At 44.9% G+C, this 22,517-nt stretch overlaps 1 protein-coding gene and 1 long non-coding RNA gene across 9 annotated transcripts in view; one reads left to right on the top strand and one right to left on the bottom strand.

Moving 5' to 3' along the window:
* The window catches only part of RAD51B (RAD51 paralog B), a 627,945-nt gene that overhangs the window by 440,996 nt on the left and 164,432 nt on the right, over nucleotides 1–22,517 (top strand). The window contains exon 1 of one of the 6 annotated variants that reach the window (XM_075927350.1): nucleotides 10,359–18,071. The exons of the other annotated variants lie outside the window; for them this stretch is intronic. Coding sequence (XP_075783465.1) covers nucleotides 10,414–12,462 — 2,049 coding nt within the window. The 5' untranslated portion in view covers nucleotides 10,359–10,413 and the 3' untranslated portion in view covers nucleotides 12,463–18,071. Of the gene's footprint in view, nucleotides 1–10,358; nucleotides 18,072–22,517 lie in introns of those variants that run through there. 6 annotated transcript variants of the gene reach the window in all.
* LOC142829150 (uncharacterized) overlaps nucleotides 6,843–22,517 on the bottom strand; it is a 243,039-nt gene continuing 227,364 nt past the window's right edge. For all 3 annotated transcript variants that reach the window (XR_012903484.1, XR_012903486.1, XR_012903485.1), the window contains 3 exons: nucleotides 10,764–10,890; nucleotides 10,237–10,363; nucleotides 6,843–7,969 (listed from right to left, as the gene is read on the bottom strand). This is a non-coding gene — a long non-coding RNA (uncharacterized LOC142829150). The remainder of the gene's footprint in view (nucleotides 7,970–10,236; nucleotides 10,364–10,763; nucleotides 10,891–22,517) is intronic.

The raw sequence follows: 22,517 nt of genomic DNA, 5'->3' as shown, positions 1-22,517 counted from the left end.
AACGAATTGTTACTGAAGTCTGTAGATATAGAGAGCAGATCTGTTGAGGAAGGAGGTGCCATTTTGTCATTGTTGCTTCTCAGGCTATGTCTAGAATACAATGTTTTACTGGAAAAAGGTACACAAATTGCGCTCCTCAATCTGCTTACCTTTTTCCGATAGTTTTTTCGGAAGAGGCTTTTCTGAAATTTGGCCCGTCTACACTGGGCCAAATTTCAGGAAAGCTTCCTCTTTTGGAAAAGCCCTTATTCCTCATGAGAGGAGGGAGACAGCGCTTCCAAAAAAGCGTGTCTGCTCTTCCACACAAAAAAACGTTCCCTGGATGCGGTGGAGTTTTTCCAGGATATATCCCAGAAAAACCCTGTAGTCTAGACGTAACCTCAGAGTAGAACAGCTCTTCAAGGTTATACTTATTAGTTTTCTTAGCCTCCGTTGAAATGCTTTCTTTCTACTTCCTGTCCCTGTGCAGGACAACCCTTCTTTGGAACAAGGCCTCAATGCATTTCTCTAGGAGATTCAGAGGGAAGCAGCAAATCTATGACTTTCTTGCTAGAGACCAAATTAGATTTATCACAAATAAACATTCCTGTGCAGCTATATAATATACCGGATGACTAATGACTGGAAGGTACAGTTTCAAAGCAAAGTCAAGTGGGAGATTATTTTGTTCTTTTCATTTCTTCGGTGGAATACTGACAGGCTTCTGGGGAGAGTGTTGCAGAGGGATTTAAATGGAGAGAGGGTGGTTGTGTAGAACAGAAGATGAAGACTGATTTAAGCATCATTTTAAATACAAATGAATAGGCATTTCTGCCCCAAAAGCACACACAGTGCTCTCAGATTCAGGCTTTACTCATAACTGAGGTGTCAACGCAGTGCTGTGATCTGCTCTTTACATTTAGATGCAGGCACAATGGACAAATTCTCAAGGGTGTCTCCTGTATGTGCACAAATTTGGGTTTTATCCTCACATAAAACATGAACAGAGCATAAGGCTACTTTGTTTGGGATTTCTTATAAAGGAACCAGACCTATCCACAGAATAACACGCTCTAGTGTAGCCTGCTGAAACCTGCTTGACGATCCAGAGAAACTTTTTTGCAGTGTATCCCAGAACAAAGAATAAACTGGTTGCTAGGCAGAAACCTTTCAAAGTGCACTGCAAAGGGAAGAAGCAAGCTGATCGGATCGAAAACCAATCTAATGAATGCCATTTTCCTTCAAAATATGTACAGGTTGGGCATCCCTACTCTGACACAGTCAGGGCCTGACGGGTCTCTGATCAGGGATGTTACTGGACCAAGGGAGGTCATTTCTGGCCCCCCTGCCACTGGCCCAGCCACTGGCCAGATCCTGCTGCTAGTCCCGCTGCCTGCTGGCCCCACTGGGCAGCCCAGGTGCAGCCATACCTAGTTCCCAGCCTTGCCAGTCCTCTGTTGCCAGTGCAGAGAGCTTTCAACATGTAATGTTTGTCCTGATGGAACAGTGTGGAGTTTTTTAAATCCACAAACTAATTATCAGGACATTTTCTGCTACAGAAAAAATGTGGTTACAACAGATTTACAGGTTTCTACTATGAAATAGTGGGGATATACTAATGGAGTCAGTATAATACTCTATAAGGGAAGGACAGGAGTAGGGACAGATTCACTACTTTTAATTCACATTCTCCCTCCAACAAATATCACATTCAGGAATGCCACAGAAAAAACTTATCTCAGTTTATTAGCAGATGTTGAGATATGTATTTATTACAAGAAAGGAGAAACAGATCACTCTAGCAAAACATCTGGACTTAGACTTGCTCTTATGTTATCCAAAAAACACACACAAATATAGCTTTGTTTATAGCCAGGCACTTAGAATCTAACAGAGTTGCAGTGGAGGCAGCAGAATAAACTCTCAAGACAAGCAGACAACAATTCCACTGCTGAGGTGCCCCTTGTTACAGACAAGACAACAGATGAAGAAATCTTGAGAATGACCCAGAACAACACTCATTAGTGAATGAAACACAGGCAGGAAATGGGACAAGATTCCTTTTGTCATTGACTTTCACCCAGCTGTTCACCCTTCCCATAGCCACCCACACACAAAAACACTCCCTAGCAGGGAAACGCAAGAAAAGCTACATAAATAAAACTTACAGTGATTTCCTATAACATCTTTCTAGCTACATATTCCTTACTAGAACAGAGTGAAAATTTACTGCTACCCCTCCATGCATGTTTGCACTGTGGCAGTCATGCATTGAAAGTTCGTGTATGACAGAATTGAAGTAATTGATTGTAGTCCAGACAAACATGACAGGATCACAACTCCTACATGTAAAATCTATGAATGTACGTATTATTCATTACCAGTACCTTAATTATATTACGCATATATCTGTTGCAGCTCCATTGTTAAGGCAGAGATGAAGTTTGCACTTAAAAGCAGGTATCCAACATCTTTGTTGTGTATGGAAAATACAGCATATTCTCTCAAAAATTATAGCATGTATTCTGAGTACAGAATGCTTTTTTCTGAGAATTCATAAGTGAATCTGTTTGTTACAATTAATTTTAAAATAGATCTTTTAAAAAATAGTACCCAATATCACATTTTTAAAATAATATAAATAACAGACTCTTGGTGTCTCTTTAGATATATATTAAAAATTCACTGTAATCTTTACGCAAAGGCTAAATTTGACATTTTTAATGGATGAAAAGTCATTTTCTGCCAGTTTTGTTGGTAAAAGTTTCTCCTAGAGAAGAGACTAAAACGAATGCTCCATTACAAAGAATTCCATAAAGAACTGTCCTCTCTTAAAATGATTGCCATCCTTTTGTTCTTATCCAGAGTGAGATCACAGGTTGCTCGTAGCAAACCTGACCACCACAGCGATTCACTTGCTCTTCACAGTGTTGTTCTCTGTCTCCTGGCAACTTAGTTTTGCTCTGGTTTTGGAGGCAATGACCATTTGAAAAGAGTGATTCTTCCTAAGTTTCTCTGAAAGAAAACCTTTCGTGCAACAGCCACTGCCAACAGATAAACTTTACATTATGAAATATAATGACAAAATTACCATCAAACCTAAATACTTTGAAAAAAATGCATTTCTCTCGCTCTATTCAACAAGGAGGGCAGGTGAACCAGGGAAACAGTGCATATGCATAGAGGAATTTGGGGGAAATGGGGATATGTGGGAATGCATGTGAAATTTGGTGGATGTGTGTTATGTGTGCAGGGGAATAATATAGGGAGTAAAGAAGGAATAAGGCATTTAGGGGATAGGTCTGAGCAGGGGAATGTAAAACACACAAGGGATTCTAGCTGTTTTGTGCTCCTCCTGTGATGCAAAGCAATTGTAAACCTAGCTTAACCACCTCTATGCTATGGTTGCTTAGTGCTATTCCAGAATGGCTTAAAGCAGCCAAACATAGTGGTGAATCTGGTTTTAAAAATGATAATTTTTACAAGATAATTTAAGGTTGATACTATCAGCCTTCAGATCATTCGAACTATCACGTGACAGTGTTCTATTAGGGCAGGGGTAGGGAACCGCAGGCCTGGGGCCGGATGCGGCCCCTGACTTATCTGGATCCGATCCCTGGGGCTCAGGGCTGGCATCCCAGCTCCCCTGCTATCCCTCCCACAGGGCTGGAGCACTCAAAATCTACTAGCCTGGGCTCCCCTAGGCTCTGGTGTGTGATTTTTTCTGTGGGTCAGCGGCCCCTGATGCAGAAAAGGTTTCCTACCCCTGTCTTAGGAGTTAGTCATGATATTGTTAAAAAAATACAAGGACATTCCTAGACAAAAACTATGTTAAGAGAATGTTGTTTCAAAGTACATATCAGTCATTGAGGGTAAAATACATTACAGGGATGTTATAATTATCCCAGTCACAAACAAGCTTAAACCCAGGCAATTCACACTTATGGTTAAATTTAAAAGAAATCCAGACACGTTAAGATACAGAAATGCACAGGTAGGGTACCCAAGTAATCTTAACTCTGCCTTATAATGACACCATGAAAAAAAGAAAAAAACGTGTCTTTAAAAATCAATGTAATCCAATTGAGGCCAAAATACTAAAATACATTGATCATAATTATATGAAGATTGTGGTGATTGTGTGCATCAGGATCTACATATAACAATAGCCTATGGCTGTATTCCTGAGGAACAATGGTAAAATGATTGTAATTTTTTTCCCATTGTCACATGACAGTTGTCCCAAAGCCTCTATGAACTTAATGTCAGCTGGCACATTGCTAAAAATTAATTATCTTCTATACCTCTTTCAGTGCAATAGTTTGCTTTCTCTATTTGATACTTATTAGACCTGCTCCATATTGGCTTCCCACAGCAAAGGAAAGGAAAGGTTACATATAATAGCTAGCAGCATTTCATTAGATACATTGTGGGTTTGGGGTTTTTTGGTTTTGCTTGTGTTTTGCTTCTTCTGTACTATCTGGCACTGGCTTTGTGGAAAGCATGAAATCCTTATTACACACGCTGCTCCGCAAACATGCCTGAACACTGAGCAGGGGGGTGTCTTGGATTTTTTCCTTACCCTCCACTGTGGTTGCTGTGAGGGGAATACCTGTCTTGGTGCTCTGAATTCTCAAGGGTGTTTTAACCTTCCAAAGCCTGAATGGAGTCCAGCACCAGCCCAGTCTCAGGGTCCCTAGTCACACACTCAAAATGCAGATCTTCTAGCTGGCACCCCATTTCAAGGATTCCAACCACCTAGCCCATCTGGACACAGTGCTGACCCTTCAGACCCCCCCTGTACTACTCAAGCACACCTCTCTCCCAGAACTCCACGGAACAGGTGTGAAGTTTCTGGTTTTGTATAACTCTCTCTAAGTTTTGAAGCAATCATCTCTCTCTCTTTTTTTCTCTCTCTCGCTCTCTCACAAACACACCCTCCCTCTTTGTTGAAACTAGATTTTATGTTTGTTACTTAACAGAACAATAAAACATCACAAACACTATGTCCCTCATTAGGTTATGTCCTCTGCCCACTTGCCCAACTTTCCTCTTTTGCCTTCCTCATCTTAATCTGGTGCGGAATGACTCTCTCTCTCATTCCCTCCATGAGTCCATTTATACATTCTCTGTCCTGTTGGGGTCACCTGTTTCTTCACTTCTGCCTCCTGGTAATTTACCATTACTTTCAAATCCCTCTCCCTTCAGACAAGGGGAGGAAATGCCTTCTTTCGGGTACAGCAAACCCATTGTTCCACATATTGTACTTTGAATAGAGGATGATTAAGTGCTCATTATGTACCATTGCCTCTGACCTGGCATAGACATGACTCAACCCCCCAGACTCATAGGGGATCTACATCTGTGTAGGCTTTGCATTACACAGTGCTTTCATGATAAAATTTCATAAAATCACCCAGAATTCACAAGTAGTAGAAACACAACCCCCAATTTGTCAGAGGGTGCATCTAGATAGCTTAAGCGGCGAGGAGTCCTGTGGCACCTTATAGACTAACTGAAGTTAGTTATATAGTTAGTTATAGACTAACTTCAGTTAGTCTATAAGGTGCCACAGGACTCCTCGCCGCTTTTGCAGATTCAGACTAACACAGCTACCCCTCTGATACTAGATAGCTTAGTCTCCCTCTTCAAAGGCCCTGTTCAGCCTTAGGCCTTTCTCCTGAGGCTGCCTACAAGGAAGACAGTTGGCTCCAGTAATAGTGGCAGCTTTTTTGTATTGATACCTCTCCACTAGGAGGTACTCCATTACCACCAACTCACTTCATCTCAGCCACCAAATAACCATCAAAAGATAAAAGCTTCCAGTCGCTATTGACTTCATCTGAATTTAACCAGCAACCAGAAGATGAAAAAGGCTCAACCCAGTCTTTGGGTCATCCAGTTTCCCACCTTTGGAATCTTTTTAATATCTGTCATTTGGGTTGTTATTGTCCGTTATTACTAAAGCTCCCATCACCAGATTAGGTTGTTTGTTTTTTTCTCTCCTCCTCACAACACCCCCACCCCACCCCAACGCCCATTCCTCAGCTGCACTTGGATCCGGGGCTTGTTCAGCAATTTGGCTAATGGAGAGCAGATTTCTTACTCATACTGGTATCTTCTTTCATTTTCCTCTATTTATATAATACACAATTTTAATCTTTTTAAAGAAGTCTTGAGCTCATCTAGATTAAAATCAGCTGTAACCTATTAATGGATTGAGCCCAAGATTGAGACTTTAGGAAACAAAAATATAAGACTAAATTAGACTGAACTGGCCTCTGTCTCTTGGTGGGGGATGCAGGGGAGAGAGGGAGTGGATCTCCATGTGGTTTTAATTAATTGTGATTCTCTTCCTGAAGCTAATTTGCTGAACATAAAGCATGTGTAGTGCTGGGCAAAACAGACTAGAGTCTTGTCTCTCACAGATAAACAACTGGAATCCTATTCTGCAAATCTGAGTCAGTTTGGTGTATGGAATTAACAGGTTTAAAGTGATTATTTTGGAATAGACTAGAGAATTTCAATGCATGGTAAAGTCTTTTCATCATCTGTTGGGCAGTATCCTAAAGACTTTTGCATAAATTTGTAAATCTCCTCTGTTCTCTCATTCTGGAAAGGTACAGGCAGGAGAGAACCAGGGAGGGACTGGGGTTTGCAGTATGATTATCGATATTTATATATGGAGACCAGTCTGGTAATGGCCCTGTGATAACATGCCAGATTACATCATTTCCTCTAATTTTTTGAGAAACATCTCGAAGGGTGAGAGAGAGGAATTGGGACTGTGTGCAGGCCTCAGTATGGAGGAACAGAGTTGTGGTAAGTATGAGAGGAATGGGGTGGAGCCCAGGACATGGGAGTCAGGAACAGTATGGTGCAGTCCCCAGGTCAGAGAAGACTTGAGAAGGACTAGGACAGTATCAGAGGGTACATCTACACATCAGTATTATTTTGGAATAAATCACGTTATTCTGAAATAACAAAAAGCGCATCTACACTACAAGCCTTTATTTCGAAATAATGTTGAGCTGGAGGACTTCTTATTCCGACTCCTGGTAACCCTCATTTCATGAGGAGGAAGGGAAGTTGGAGGAAGACTGTTCTTTCTTCGACTTCCTGCTGTGCAGACAGTGCCAAAAGCCGAAATAAGCTATTTTGACTTCATAGAATTCTAGGGCTGGCAGAGACCTCAGGAGGTCATCAAGTCCAGCCCCCTGCCCAAAGCAGGACCAACCCTAACTACATCATCCCAGCCAGGGCTTTGTCAAGCTGGGACTTAAAACCTCTAAGGATGGAGATTCCACCACCTCCCTAGGTAACCCATTCCAGTACTTCGCCACCTTCCTAATGAAATAGTTTTTCCTAATATCCAACCTAGACCTCTCCCACTGTAACTTGAGACCATTGCTCCTTGTTCTGCCATCCAACACTACTGAGAACAGCCTCTCTCCATCCTCTGTGGAACCTCCCCTCAGGAAGTTGAAGGCTGCTACCAAATCCCCCCCTCACTCTTCTCTTTTGCAGACTAAATAAGCCCAAATCCCTCAGCTTCTCCTCATAGGTCATGTGCTCCAGTCCCCTAATCATTTTGGTTGCCCTCCACTGGATCCTCTCCAATGCATCCACATCCTTTCTATAGTGTGTGTGTGCGGGAGAGGGGGGCAAAACTGGATGCAATACTCCAGATTTGGCCTCACCAGAGCCAAATAAAGGGGAATAATCACTTCTCTAGATCTGCTGGCAATGCTCCTCTTAATGTAACCTAATATTCATTCTTCGTCGAGTAGTGTCCCCGAGGGTGCACCACTCGAGGTGCTGGGTCCGTCCCGGCGCCGCAAAATGTAGAAACTTCCACAGCAGTAGCCCTGCCGGCCCGCGCATGCGCTCCTGTTGCCTCGCGCCATTACAGCTGAGCGCAGGCCGGCTCGTCAGTTTCCTTCAACCGTCTGCGGCCGCAGACGGACCTAGGACGCGCTCCCTCTCCGACCTGAGGAGAAAAGGGAATTTCATTTAGAAATTTGTTTGCCACTTGGCAGTTTATATTTAGGATAGTTCTTAGTAGTTTTTACTTAGTTAGTTAATTAGTCTCAAGTTCCTTGTTTCCATCCTAGTTTATTTTTTTGCAGTAGCCTTTCAAAAAAAAAAAAAAAAAAAGAGAGAGAGAAAAGGAAAGAATAGACAAAATGCCTGGTTTCAAGAAATGTTCCCAGTGCCAGGAGGCCATGCCGGACTCAAATGGGCATTCGCGCTGCGTTAAATGCCTAGGGGACGGGCACATTCTTATGAAGTGCCCTCACTGTATGAAACTGACAGCCCGCGCTCGGCGCGATAGAGAAATGAGGCTGAGGGTGATTGTATTCAACAAAGCCCTCCAGTCTGATGCGACCACGTCTACTCCCACTACCTCGGGAGTTCACTTGTCCCGTTCACCTCAGAAGGACCTCAGCAATGCCGAGCCACAGCCCAGGACCGTACGGGACAGACCAGGTACCTCTGGCTCTTTGCCGAGGCACCCGACAGAGAAGCCAGGCAAGAGCCGCAGTGCCTCAGCTCCGACTTTGGTCGGATCAAAAGGCCAGATGCGGGCTCCCTGTAAGGGACCGCGGGCAGACTTGGCACCGACAAAGGCTCCAACGGTCGGGCCACAAACAGCAATGGCGGCTCCGGCACCGGCTGATACTGCGCATGCACAGTCGATGACAATTCCGCCGGCACCCATGCCCACGGAGCCAGCTGATGAGACCTTGCTCCCTGCGGTGCCGCAAGCAACAGCACCGACTCAGGCACCGCAGGCGCCCAGCAGCACCGTGCAGCACTCTGCACTGTAGCCTCCTCCGGCATCGGCACAGCTGTTAACTCCCGCGGCACCGCTGATTCAACCCCAGGACAGCCATGCGACCGGGACTACACCACTTCAGACGGCACCGTCTTCTCCCGCAGATTGTTCGATGCTGAATGAGGTGCCCTTCAAGTCAAGACGCGTGTGGACCCCTTCACTCACGCCTGAAAGGGCACGGTTCTCTCCGGGACCATGGTCACCAGCTTCAATCTGCTCTGGGAATCATCATTCTTCTCATTATATCTCCACTAGAGATCGATATCGTAGATCGCCACAGCGATCACCGTCGCACCATCACTATAGCTACCACGACCAGCGACGCTACTCCTATTATTCTCGTTCACCATCTCGTTTTTCTGACAGATCTATATCACCGAGGTCTTCGAGACATTCGAGATATTCACGTCGATGCGAGGAGTCTAGAGCCTACACTCCTAGACGATCCCTGACTCACAGTCGGAGATGTGATCGTCATTATGAAGACCCTCGGTGTTCTCATAACACGCGATATCCACGATCACGATCTCCGCAAACCACACACCCAGCGTCTCCACCTCGTGCGCCTTCGCCGGCGATTCCATCAGTGCCTGTGGAAGGCACGATGCCAGTTCCTAGTCAGGACACGTATGAAAACAACTACACTCCAAATAGGGAACCACAGACCCCTGACTCTCCGGCCAACCAGTCATCTCCGGACGATGCTGTCTTTCCTGGTGAACAACCCCCCACGGAAGATCACAAACAGTTCCAGGAGCTCTTTGCCAGAGTGGCACAATCTCAGGGTATCCAGATTACGGACGTACAGCAAAAGCAACATCCCTTGCTGAAGAACTTGCAGTCCTCACAAAAATCAAAGCTGGCTCTACCCTTCGATGAGGCTATCCTGGAAATCGCAAATGATATATGGCAGATCCCCGCCACTTCTTTACCGACTAACAAGAGAGCAGACAAGAAATACTTTATAAATCAAAAAGGGATGGACTTTTTGTTTATCCATCCCCAGCCAAATTCCCTGGTTATGGACGCCGCCCAGCAAAGATCAAAGACGGCCCAAAATAAAAATACGGCAAGTGATAAAGAGGCTAAATGCCTGGACATTTTGGGTAGAAAGGTGTATTCTTCTGCCACTTCAGTTCTCCGGATGTGCAATTATGCCGCCCCACTTGCCAATCACGACTTCGATAACTACTCTAAGTTAGTCCCTCTTCTAGAGCACCTACCAGACTCAAAACGCCAGATCTTGAGGGTAGTAATACAAGAGGGCTACACAACAGCCAGAACAGCGCTTCAGATCGCCCTAGACACGGCTGATGCAGCAGCTAGAGCCATGGCTACTGCGGTAGTTATGCGTCGCAGGTCGTGGCTGCACCAAGCAGCTGCCCCGAGGGAGTTATTAAGCAAAGTGGAAGACTTACCTTTCGATCGTCAGTCTCTCTTCGCCCAGTCCACTGATCAGGTGTTCCACTCGGGCAAGGACTCCCGTACAACTCTTAGAACGCTTGGCATGTACACGCCTCCGTATAAACGTAAGAGGTATACGCCCTACAACAAACAGAGATCCTTCTCGTACGCAACATTCCATCCCAAGTCATATGAACAACAGAGACCAAGACAACGCCAGCAAAAGCGAAGACAGCAACCTGGCAAGACTTCCGGTCAACAGCAGGGCCAGCAACAGGTTTGATGGGTCAGTCGAGGGACTGCGTGCAACTCCTTTGTCGGGAGCGTCACACAATCAGGTAGCCTTATTCCATCATCGGCTGAGGCCTTATCAACATTGCTGGTCTCTGATCTTCACCGATCGATGGGTCAACGACATAGTTGTTTCAGGATATGCCATCCCTTTCAACTCCATTCCCCCCCACTTCCCACCCTCCCCGTCCCTTTTCAGGGACCCCTCTCACGAGTCTCTGCTACAGCAAGAGGTGTCCCGACTACTTACTATAGGAGCCGTGGAGAGGGTACCCATTCAATTTCGGGGGAGAGGTTTCTATTCCACGTATTTCCTCACCCAGAAGAAGTCAGGGGGTTGGAGGCCTATCCTGGACCTGCGTCGACTCAACCACTACCTGAGAAAACAAAAATTCAAAATGGTCACTTTAGCTTCTATCATCCCGGCTCTCCACAAAGGGGATTGGTTTGCGTCCCTCGACTTACAGGACGCCTATTTCCACATAACCATTCACCCGGCCCACAGGCGATTCCTTCGTTTCGTAGTGGGCGCGGAACACTACCAATACCGAGTGTTACCCTTCGGTCTGTCAGCAGCACCACGGGTGTTTTCCAAAACTCTGGCAGTGGTAGCTGCCTACCTCCGACGCCTTAATATCGCGATTTTCCCGTATCTCGATGATTGCCTATTAAAGGCCCCGACTCGCGAGGAGGCTACGTGGGCAGTGACCACCACCACAGCCGTATTCGAGGCTCTGGGCCTCATAATCAATGTCGGCAAATCATCCTTGGTACCAAGTCAAGACTTGGAGTTTATCGGCGCGAGACTCGATGCACTGAGTGCGAGAGTATACTTGCCTGCAACAAGATTCCAGATGATTCGGGACTTGGTACGTACGGTCTCAATTGCTCCCAGATCCAGCATACTGACTTACCTGAAACTGCTCGGACATATGGCTGCCACCACGTATGTGGTGGCACATGCGAGACTTCACCTACGCAGTCTCCAGCATTGGCTGTTCAAAGTCTACACACCAGGGGTACACGCTGTGAGCAAGACCGTGTCCATTCCCAGACAGGTCAGGACTTCACTAATATGGTGGGACAACCCGCAAAATTTGTTATCAGGGGTCCCTTTCCACGCACAAAGACCCACAGTGCAGATCACAACAGATGCTTCTCTGATCGGTTGGGGCGCACATCTGCAGCAACATCGAGTTCAGGGACTCTGGTCGGCACAGGAGTCGCTCCTACACATAAATCTCCTCGAGCTCCGAGCTGTATCCAATGCATGCAGGCACTTCCTTCAGAGGATCCGAGGTCATGCAGTCCACATCCTCACCGACAATATATGCACGGTGTACTATATCAACAGACAAGGCGGGGCCCGTTCACGATCCCTGTGCGCGGAGGCGATACGACTGTGGAACTGGGCGATCCACCACAATATAACCCTTACCGCATCGTACCTCCAAGGCAAAGACAATACCATCGCCGATGCCCTGAGCAGACACTTCCTTCCTCAGCACGAGTGGGAGTTACACAACGAGGTGGCCCACGGTCTCTTCCGTCTCTGGGGGTTCCCGAGTATAGACCTCTTTGCCACTCGTCACAACAAGAAGTGTCATCATTACTGCTCACGGGCAGGTACCGGCAAGAATTCCCTGGGGGACGCTCTTCTGCTCAATTGGGGATCTCACCAACTCCTCTATGCGTTTCCGCATCTTCCTCTCATTCCGAGGGCACTGGAGAAGATAGCGACAGAGGGTGCAACAGTGATTTTCATAGCACCCTTTTGGCCTCGGCAGACTTGGCTAACACAATTGTCCAGAATGTCGGTCGCTCAGCCACAACGACTTCCACTGATGCCCAACTTACTGTCTCAGCAGCACGGGTCGATGCTACATCCGAGCATCGATCGCATGCATCTTACGGCATGGCTCCTAACTGGTTTCAGCCACCGGAAATGACTTGCTCTCAGCAAGTGAAACATGTGCTTATGAATAGCAGACGCCATAGCACTCGCAAGGCCTACACCTACAAATGGCACCGGTTCCAAGCGTGGTGTCTGGAAAGGGACTTCGACCCTCTTTCTTTACCGGTGCAGCATACTTTGGACTACATCTTCCATCTGAAGACGGAGGGCTTAGCAAATGCTTCGTTGAAAGTGCACTTGGCAGCAATCTCGGCCTTCCGCCCGCACATCGATGGACATTCGCTATTTGCTCACCCGTTAGTTAAGAGGTTCCTAAAGGGACTTGATAACCTATATCCGGCCTTCACAACCCCTCCGGAACCGTGGGACTTATCTTTAGTCCTGGACGCATTAACTCGTCCCCCCTTTGAACCATTAGCAACTTGCAACCTGCGCATGCTCACAATGAAAGTGTCATTCCTTCTGGCAATCACGTCAGCACGTCGGGTTAGTGAGTTGGCAGCCCTTTCAGCCAATCCACCATACACTTTATTTTCTGAGCAAGGGGTTCTGCTTTGCGTTCACCCTCCCTTCCTTCCGAAGCTAAATTCTCCCTTCCATGTAAACGAGCCCATAATTCTGCCAACATTCTATCCGAAACCTCATTCCTCGCCAGAAGACTCACGTCTACATACCCTCGATGTTAGACGAGCACTGGCCTTCTACCTGCATAGAACACGCGCCTTCAGAAAGTCTCGGCACCTTTTTATAGCTACGGCGGAGCGCTCCAAAGGTCGACAGCTCTCCGCACAACGTATTTCCAATCTGATCACCTCCTGTATCTCGCGTTGTTATGCCCTACGACATAAACCCTTACCAGGACGACCTCGCGCTCATTCCACCAGAGGCATGGCCGCATCTACTGCGTACTTTAGAGGGGTACCATTACAGGACATATGCCGTGCAGCAACCTGGTCATCCTCGCTCACCTTTGCCAAGAACTATGCTCTTGCGAACATATTGAGGAATGATTCAACGGTGGCGCAAGCAGTCTTGGCCACAGCACAGAGACCATAAGTCCGAAGCACGCCGATAGTGCTTGACCACTGCTCTGTACTCACCTCGAGTGGAGCACCCTCGGGGACACTACTCGACAAAGAAGAGAGAGTTACTCACCCTGTACAGTAACGTATGTTCTTCGAGATGTGTGTCCCTGTGGGTGCTCCACGACCCACCCTCCTCCCTGCTTCGGAGCTTCTGTTTATCTCTTTCAGATGCTCCCGGTTGGGAGGAAACTAACGAGCCGGCCTGCGCTCAGCTGTAACGGCGCGAGGCAACAGGAGCGCATGTGCGGGCTGGCAGGGCTACTGCTGTGGAAGTTTCTCCGTTTTGCGGCGCCGGGACGGACCCAGCACCTCGAGTGGAGCACCCACGGGGACACACATCTCGAAGAACAGATGTTACTGCACAGGGTGAGTAACTCTCTCTTCACCTTCTTGGCTACAAAGGCACACTGTTAACTCGTATCCAGCTACTCATCCACTGTAATCCCCAGGTCCTTTTCTGCAGAACTGCAGCTTAGCCATTCAGTCCCCAGCCTGTAACAATGCTTGGGATTCTGCCATCCCAAGTGCAGGACTCTACACTTGTCCTTGCTGAAACTCATCAGATTTCTTTTGATCCAATCCTCTAATCTGTCTAAGTCACTCTGGACCCTAACCCTGCCCTCCAACATATCTACCTCTCCCCCTAGCTTAGTAATGTAGCAGAAGTTGTGTTGCTTATTCTGACATTAGCCCTGCTGTGTAGATGTATCTCAAGAGGGCAGATCGATTTGTGCCAAACTCCAGTGGGTCCAGTAGGAGGAGCTGGTTCTCAGTGCCATATGAAAATAGTTTATTATAAATGCTGAGACACCTAACTATCACTAGCTCTGGTTTAATTTTATTTTTAAGTGCCTCAAAATTCAGTATTAACCAAGAAAAACTCAGTAGTATAGGAAGGATGGTCCTGTGGTAAAATCCTCAGAACCTCTGGCTTCAGTTCCTGTCTCTGCCACAGATTTTATGTGACTCTAGTCAAGTCACTTCACTTTTCTGTGCCTCATTTTCCATCTCTATTAAATGTGGATAATGCCTCCCTGGCCCACAGAAAGAGGTGTTGTCAGTCGAGTATGTGAGTTGCTTAAGAACAACAGTGATCAGAGCCAGATAAACACATACAGTAGATAAGTCAGGTACAGCCAAATCTTCAAGAGAACCCCGTGGAGGCTGATCTGGCCAGAGCATATAGGATTGCACTTGAAACTGACATGTCTTTTGTGGTTTAAGCCCCATTCAGCAAAGCATTTAAACATGTCCATAAATCCCATGTATGCTAATGGAATTGAATGACTTCCCAAACAGGTTAAAAAAGGAGAGGAAATTACCAGTCCATTCACAGCTGGATAGAACTGGCTCCCTCAAGGCATCTTAAACTAGTCTTTTTTCTCCATGGTCCCAAGCCTGCTTTCTTCCCAGGACACAACACACTAGCAGCACTCCACAGGCCCCTTGAAAGCTAGCCAGACCTGATGGTGCAGAGCAATTTAGGATTAGCCAGTCTACTATGTGTAAACATAATTTCTTTGTGACTGTATAATGAAGAAAGTGAGATAGGTGTGTTGAGAACCTGAAGTGCTGAGGAGTGCTGGAGAGAAATCCCACACATTTCCCCTGACACTGGTATAAACAACTTCCCTCCATGCCTCCTATCCTTTGTTTGTTTGTTTTTGTTTTATACTAACGCTCAATAAAGCTATTATTTATCCGAAACTCAGACACACCCTATTCTTTTTCTTTCAAGTGATATTAAATACAGGTGGCTCTAATGGAGTAAGTGAGGCTTTGTTGATGAGTACTAGGAAGTCATTCGCCATGACCAGGATAAGATGTGGGTAAAAGATTAAGTTCAAATCCCACTCACTTGATTAATATGTTTCAGAGAATATTTTAAGCCTCCAAATTGACTATAAGGAATTCAAGATAGCAGATCCATTTTAAAAATGGCTTCCTTTCAGGAATCACCAAGAACATAAGAATGGCCATACTGGGTCAGAGCAAAAGTCCATCTAGCCCAGTATCCTTTTTGCTAACAGTGACCAATGCCAGATGCCCCAGAGGTAGTGAACAGAACAGGGAGTCATCAAGTGATCTCTCTCCTGTTATCCATTTCCAGCCTCTGACAAACAGAGGCAAGGGACACCATTCCTACCCATCCTGCCATTCCTACCCAAGTAAGAAATAGTCTCTGAACACCCTGTTTTATGGATTCTTTAACAATCTAGAACAGTGATTTTCTGAAGTATCTTTATTGAATCCAGTATCCCATTGTGATTTACATAGCAGCAAGTTAAGTTCTGATAAAGTAGTGACTGTGTAAGTAAATGTAGCAGCCATTCTATCTTTAGCAATGACATATAGAAAGACTTGTGTATCTAAATTGGTTTTGGATGTTGGCTAGAATACTGTATTCATCCTCAATTCTTCGTAAATTGCCCTGCGATTGTTAAGTTCCACCCAGACCACTAATCTGAGAAAAGCAGAAAGGAATGTCTGTTTAGTATCAGCTATGATGGAAGGCCTGCCTTGCATTGCTGCACTGCATATTACACTAGTGCATTGCATCGTCAGCATAGGGTGCCCATAAACAAAGGGGATCTCAGTTTTCTCTCTCCCACAATAATACAGGAACAATGCAGCAACCTCTATCCTACCCGTAGTATTGCATACTACATTAGAAATGAGTGAGGGCCCTAATCTTGGTGTTGTCTAGAACCCGACAGAGCTTTATTAGCACCAAAATAACCTAACTGCAAACTGTGTGCTACATTATCAGGAGGTAAGATATGAACAATAGTATCACAAAGTCAGTTCCAGAAAACCTGCTCATCATTTCCCCCACTGGCACTCATGACCCACTCAGAAGCGTAGTAGAAAGAGACATAGATGGCCTCAGAGGTCTGGACCAAGAATGAGATAAAAGCATGGTTGTGACCTTGGAGAACTTGCCAGATCCAAAAGCAAATCAAGAAGCAGCAGGATTATGGAAGAAAATATTTCAGACTTGGGTTTTCAGAGCAATTATATTTCTCTGTGGACAGAGCAGCTGAAGATATTGAATGGCCTGCACTTGAGCAGCAAGAGGACCACAGTATTAGGGGCTTGATCCAGAGCCCACCAAAGTCAATGAAAAGACTCCCATTGATTCAGTGGCTTTGGATCAACCCTTAGGAGATTAAAACAACTTTTTTAAAAAAAGCTTTAAATTTGAAAGAAAGGGAGAGTGGCATGGTGAGGAAATAAGTCATCATTCAAATAGGGAGAATATTATGGAAAGCTGCCAAAAGTTATCAAATTGGGATGTAGAAGCCAGTGTGGGGTAACTTGTTTCATGCCATCTACAGATTCTTGCAGATGTCACTGGATTGGTTGCATTCAGTCCACAGTGTCATTGCAACCATAGGGCTAGAAGCTTAATTTTAAAAAAAAATTAAAGCTGAAATTTGAGTGCACAAGATGCAGCCACCAGGAAAAAAGTATCATCTGACCATGCTGCCATGAGCCAGCCTGCCTTAACCCTTGACTGTAGTATACGGGAAGAGATGCTGTCATATCTTGGTGCTGGAGAATCCCAGGGCTATGATAGAACAGATGGGTTGTGATTATGTCCCAGTGCAGGTGGCTCCTGTGGGCTTCCATGGAGACTGAGCTCCTGTGGGCTTCCTCTGAGGTTAGTGCTGAGGTACATTGGCTGGAGATGATTCGATGGAAGCTTGCACTGTTGTGGCCCATACTGTCCCTTTTCTGAAGATAAGTAATGAATTTCAGCATCCAAAATTCATAATCTGCCATTTTTCACTAACACAAAATTATCTTTACAATGAAAAATGAGAGCAAGTGGGGGAGAGAGATTATACTCTCATACACTCCGTCTCTTCCACAGGCACACGTGAGCATGTGCATGTCCCACCCCTGCAGTTAAATGCTCTCAGGCACACATGCACTTACATGGCTGAGAGTGAGTGCCACTCTTCTGGTTTGGTGACTGTTAACAGAACAGGAAGTGGGGCCCTTGGGGAGGACTTATTTTAAGAATCTGAAGCGTAATATTTTTTTTCTTTAGGCAGAAATATCCATTGTGAACAGATGGGCGTGCTCCTGGGGATGCTCTGAATGAGCTGCACAGGTCACCAGTGGTTTTTGTTTGCCTTGTTGCAACCTACAGTTAAGTGTAATTCAGAACAAACTATCAATTTGCATATTGCCTCACAAAATGTAACAGAGTTCAGGCTTGCTGGTTCAAATATAGTCCTGTTTGTGTGTTTAAGATTATTCCTCGCGGTTTCCATAGTGCATTAATATTTCAGCTTTAAATACAATCTCTTCCACGGGCTTCTGCCATGTAATATACTTGCTTGTTTTGGGGAGAGGAATATCTTTAGGTTGTCAGGGGGAGAAGCTGCTGGGCGATGCATATGTAAATACCCTCAGTGCTTCACTACCTTTATTAGCAGCAAACAGAAAGAAGAGTACACAAGAGCATTCCATAATTTGCAGTGTCTACAGAATTCCATCGGTGGAGAAGTTTCATCACTCATTCCAGTATCCTGCACATTACGATTTTGTAAGTCTTTCTTAAAAGAAGCCTGCTTGTGATGGCTTTACAATTTATAGGTCTGTCAATAGTGAAGCTAATGCAAATCCCACACCATCTAAAGTCTTCCCCTTGGGTCCTGGTTCTAGATGTGGGGAAGAAACCATGAATTTTCCTCCTTCTCTAGTACCCCAGTGCTCAATGGGAACAGATTACTGCATAATGAGATTTTCCCCTCCATTTCTGATCCTGCTGCTAGGAGTTGGTTGGATCCTGAGGAAGAAGAATTCAGCAACATGATGGCTCATATGAACAAATTATATCTTTCTTCTGTCATTTGGTTGAATTCGCAAGGAAACTGAGTTGGTAGACAGGTTTCATTTTCACTTGGTTGTATCTGTCAGTTATTGCTTCCAAGTTGTATGTGTAGCCTAGTACTTGTGGGACTTTTGTTTTCCTAAGCTGTCAGACAGTAGAGATGGGGTTGAAATCAATTGGTCCTTCCAACTTTTATCTTATAACACTGTCCAAGAGGAAACTATTGTAAACACAAGCTCCTTGGTTCGGTGGTTGTGTGTGTGTGTGTGTGTGTGTGTGTGTGTGTGTGTGTGTGTGTGTGTGTGTGTGTGTTTGACTTTGCTGCTGTGAGTTTTACAGCACCAGTCTTAGTGTGCTGTACAGATAAATATGGACTAATCAGTAAGAGAAGTTTCTGAACTGTCTGCCCTTTCAATAGTAATTTGAGTCATAGCATGAATTTAATGCCTGATCATCTGTCTGACCTCCTGAATATCAGAGGCCATTACCTCCATCTATACCCACACACTAAACCCAACAACCAAAATTAGACTAAAGTTATATAGCCCTCAAAAGACTAGACTATTATGCGCCGCAGCTAGTCATCAGTTTTCTGAAAACATTGAGCACTTCAGTCTGATTCTGTGGGTCCCATATAGTAAGGGGTTAACACTGGAAGATCTGAAGGTTTGGTTGCCCATCCCATTTTATCAAAACCAGTCAAATCTACAAAATTATTACGATAGCAAAGATCGCCCCTACTCTAAGGGACTTAAATCACTTAAACAAGCTTTCTTGTGAGCTTTCCACTTCTACTTGGGCTGGAATTACACTGAACACAACTTGTGTCATGTTATTTGTCATTTCCCAACTACGGGAAACAGTTTCTGAAGTCCAGAGGCAGCACAAATATGAAAAATCGTAAGGAAAAAAATAATTTGAACATTCTTACACATGCACAAAAGTCCAGAGTTCAGGTTTTGGAGGAGTGTTATCCGAACACACTTATCTATTCCTAATTACCTACCAGGGATTTATTCACACAGCCATATTGCCAGCATACAAAGTACGAGACACATACCATATACAGCAACGGCACACATGGATAGATATGCCAACCATCAGGTACACCAAAATATTCAGGCATGTACGTTACCAGACTTCCAAGTAATGGAACACCAACCCCCTATGTGTAGAGAAAAGGTCAGGCCAAGCATCAGGCTAGTTTCTGCCAGGAGAGTAACATGTTTGACCTCAGTGGCAACATGGGGGAAGCGTATGAGTCACATGCCTTTTCAGGACTTGCCAGTCCCATTCAGTCACACGGTGCAGCCGGGTCCCCTCCCCTGCATGCCTGCACCTTGTGGGAAGGGGTAGGAGTAATAGCTCAGAACTGCAGGGAGGGGCCCCTGCTTTCTGGAAGAGAGCCTGAGGGCAAGTGGGGAAGCCCTATCTGGGGGAAAGCCATGACTCAAGCTTTTCTGTGGGCTGCTGAACCTTTAAATTATGGCTCCCACCCCCACTATCAGCAGGTATGTGTTGTCTGCTCCACACAAAGCAAATCATTAGGAGTATTTTTCCTCTTTCTTTCCTCCTAATTCCTCTGGTTCCTCTGTCTTTTCCCAGTATTGTTTGGCAGCTAGGCACGATGCACATTATAGGATAACTCCATTGCTATTTCAGCCACCAACTAGCTGGAGAAGAGGCTCGTGTGTGAGTGTGTGTGTGCCCGACCTTTATTTCATTTCCTCTTTCTTAACTGTACAAGAAAATACGGCCCTTTGCGAAATAAGAATCAAATGTAAATTTCCATTCCCACTTCCCCAACCTTTACAATCTGTTGCTTTTAGTGATTCTCAGCTCTCCTCCTCCCCCTCCCCTGCTGTTAATTAATGGACTTTGTTAGTAAGCTAGCCTTTCAGTTCATGCCGCTTTGCCAACAAGTGTGTGTGTAGCCATTCTGTCTGCTTTGGAAGGCCCCATATGCAGCCAGAGCTAGAACAATTCCTGTATTGATCCTGTGCTTGTCAGTTAATCTGTTATAAGGCCTGGGAATCCTAGCCCCTTCCACATCTGCTTGCATAACTGCAGGGGAAAGCCAATTCCCTGAAGCGCTTGCTGGGAAACAAGAAAGAGAAGAAATGGAAGCTTGCAGGGAAACAGGGCCTTACACTGCTGGGCCAGTAGGTCATGTGATCATCAGACTGCTCCACCCCCTTTCCCCCATTCTTTTCATCCTCCTTCAGGTCAGCAGGATCAGGTTTATGTTAGTGAACTATGAGGCTTATCAAATAAATGCTGCGGCAGCAGATGTTTGAATTTGGCTGGCTCCACAGACCAAGCCTAACAAGGTTGACATTGTAGCTGAGGCCAAGGTAATGCAGTAATTACTTTTTCTGAGTTTGGAGCCCCCAAGAGGTTTCTGGGAACCAGTTAGAAAAACAAATGTTGCTAAGAGCAGGGGATTTTTTAAAAAGAACAGTAGTTTGCTCTGTGCCAGACTGTGAGGACAAGCTTTTCAAGTCCAGCATCCAGCTCAGTGCCCAGTTTCCCATTAATACGCCTCATGTTACTGGAGGGGGGAGGCAATGTGTTTGTGTCTGGGTGTTCACATCTGGAGGGGCAGCTTATTTTGGCCCTAGCCAGCATGTGAAAAGGCAGCTGTTTTCTTTAAAGACATTACTATGGTACCAAGAGAAGAAAGAAGCTGGACTGGGGGGCCCTCAAGTGTTTGCAATTCCACCTACATAATTAAATTTGGTTTACGCATCAGGCATTAGATTACAAGGCATCCCCCACTGCAGTCTTTCTCTTGAACTGCACTAGTGTAAGATGCCTGTAAAGAAGCTGAATTTTTAAATTGTGATAGACACTAAGGGTTCGATGTAAGCAAAAGGGCATGTGATTGTAGAAAGGGGCTCCCATCTACCATGCTCCTATATCTTGGGTAGTTTGCTTTAGGGAAACAATGCTTCACTTCGAGTTTGTTAAAACTGGCCTCAGCAGGGTTGTTGGCTCTTTAATCAAGCTGTTGACACTATGCAGTAAGAAGCTTGAATATTTAGGCATGTCTTAAAATGCTTGTGAAGCATGAACACTGTCTTCCTTTTGGAAAGATTAAAGAGAAAGGAATAATTTATTTTAGGCCAGAGGTTTTTTTTTTTTAAAAAAACCCTAATATTTAATATAAATATTTGCATGGACTTTTTAAAATGTCACTTAAACCACATTTATGGATTTAAAACTTTTCCTGAAGTATTGAAAACTCAACCACAACACTCTTGTGGTATTTCATGAGACCAGAATATGAAAAGTGACAAGAAAGCAAAACTGACTAGATTATCATAGCATTATACATCAGATTCAGCTTTGGGCTGTCAACCTGCTTTTGTACACAAGACACATCTCAAAAGATATGCTTATTCAGAAAGAGCCAATAGAATTCTTACCAGGTTGAGGATCTTTACAAATACTTCTCTGCTTTTGGAGTAAGCCACACAGCAGTGGCTGATACATGTTGTCCTTATGTGTAGAGCCCTGCGCAGATACAAAATTTGTATGCAAACATCCGCAAATTCAGATAACCATGGATATAAAGACGTTATCTGTGAATTTGCATGGTTCTAGATACAAAATTTGGTTACACAGCTACATCTGTAACCTCAAAAATGAGCTGTAGATATCCGCATCCATAGTCGTGGATGCGGATTCCTATGGATATGAAGCAGATATCTGCAGAATTGAAGGGTTTTACATATGTGGTAAGGGAATCTATTAGATAAATAAATGCCGCTGCTTCTTTATTTTAATAATACTTTTTAATTCCTGCTGTATATTTATCAGATCCTGGGAAGTGAAATTGTCTCCCTGTGTGTAATTCCAATAATCTAGTACTGGAAAATGCTATGCCTTCACTGCCTGTATGATAAGTTCAGGTGTTGCTCCTCTTCTGTTTACACAGAAAAAGACCTCTAAACTAGGCATGAGGGAGCTTCATGCCCATGGCTAAGGGTATGTATAAGCACAAGCTCAGGTTTTATTTCATAAACCTGGCCTGGCAACCTGCCTACTTTGCAGTAAGAAAGCAATTAATTAAGTTTGGGTGTTATTACTTCTCAACTCCTATCCCACAGTTCCATCTGGGCTATACTTGCTTGTCTAACTTCTCCTTCTGCAGCA

Source organism: Pelodiscus sinensis, chromosome 4 (assembly GCF_049634645.1).
Source record: "Pelodiscus sinensis isolate JC-2024 chromosome 4, ASM4963464v1, whole genome shotgun sequence".
NCBI lineage: Eukaryota > Metazoa > Chordata > Testudines > Trionychidae > Pelodiscus > Pelodiscus sinensis.
The sequence above is the reverse complement of the archived record's forward strand: the minus strand, read 5'-3'. Positions and strand labels throughout refer to the sequence as shown.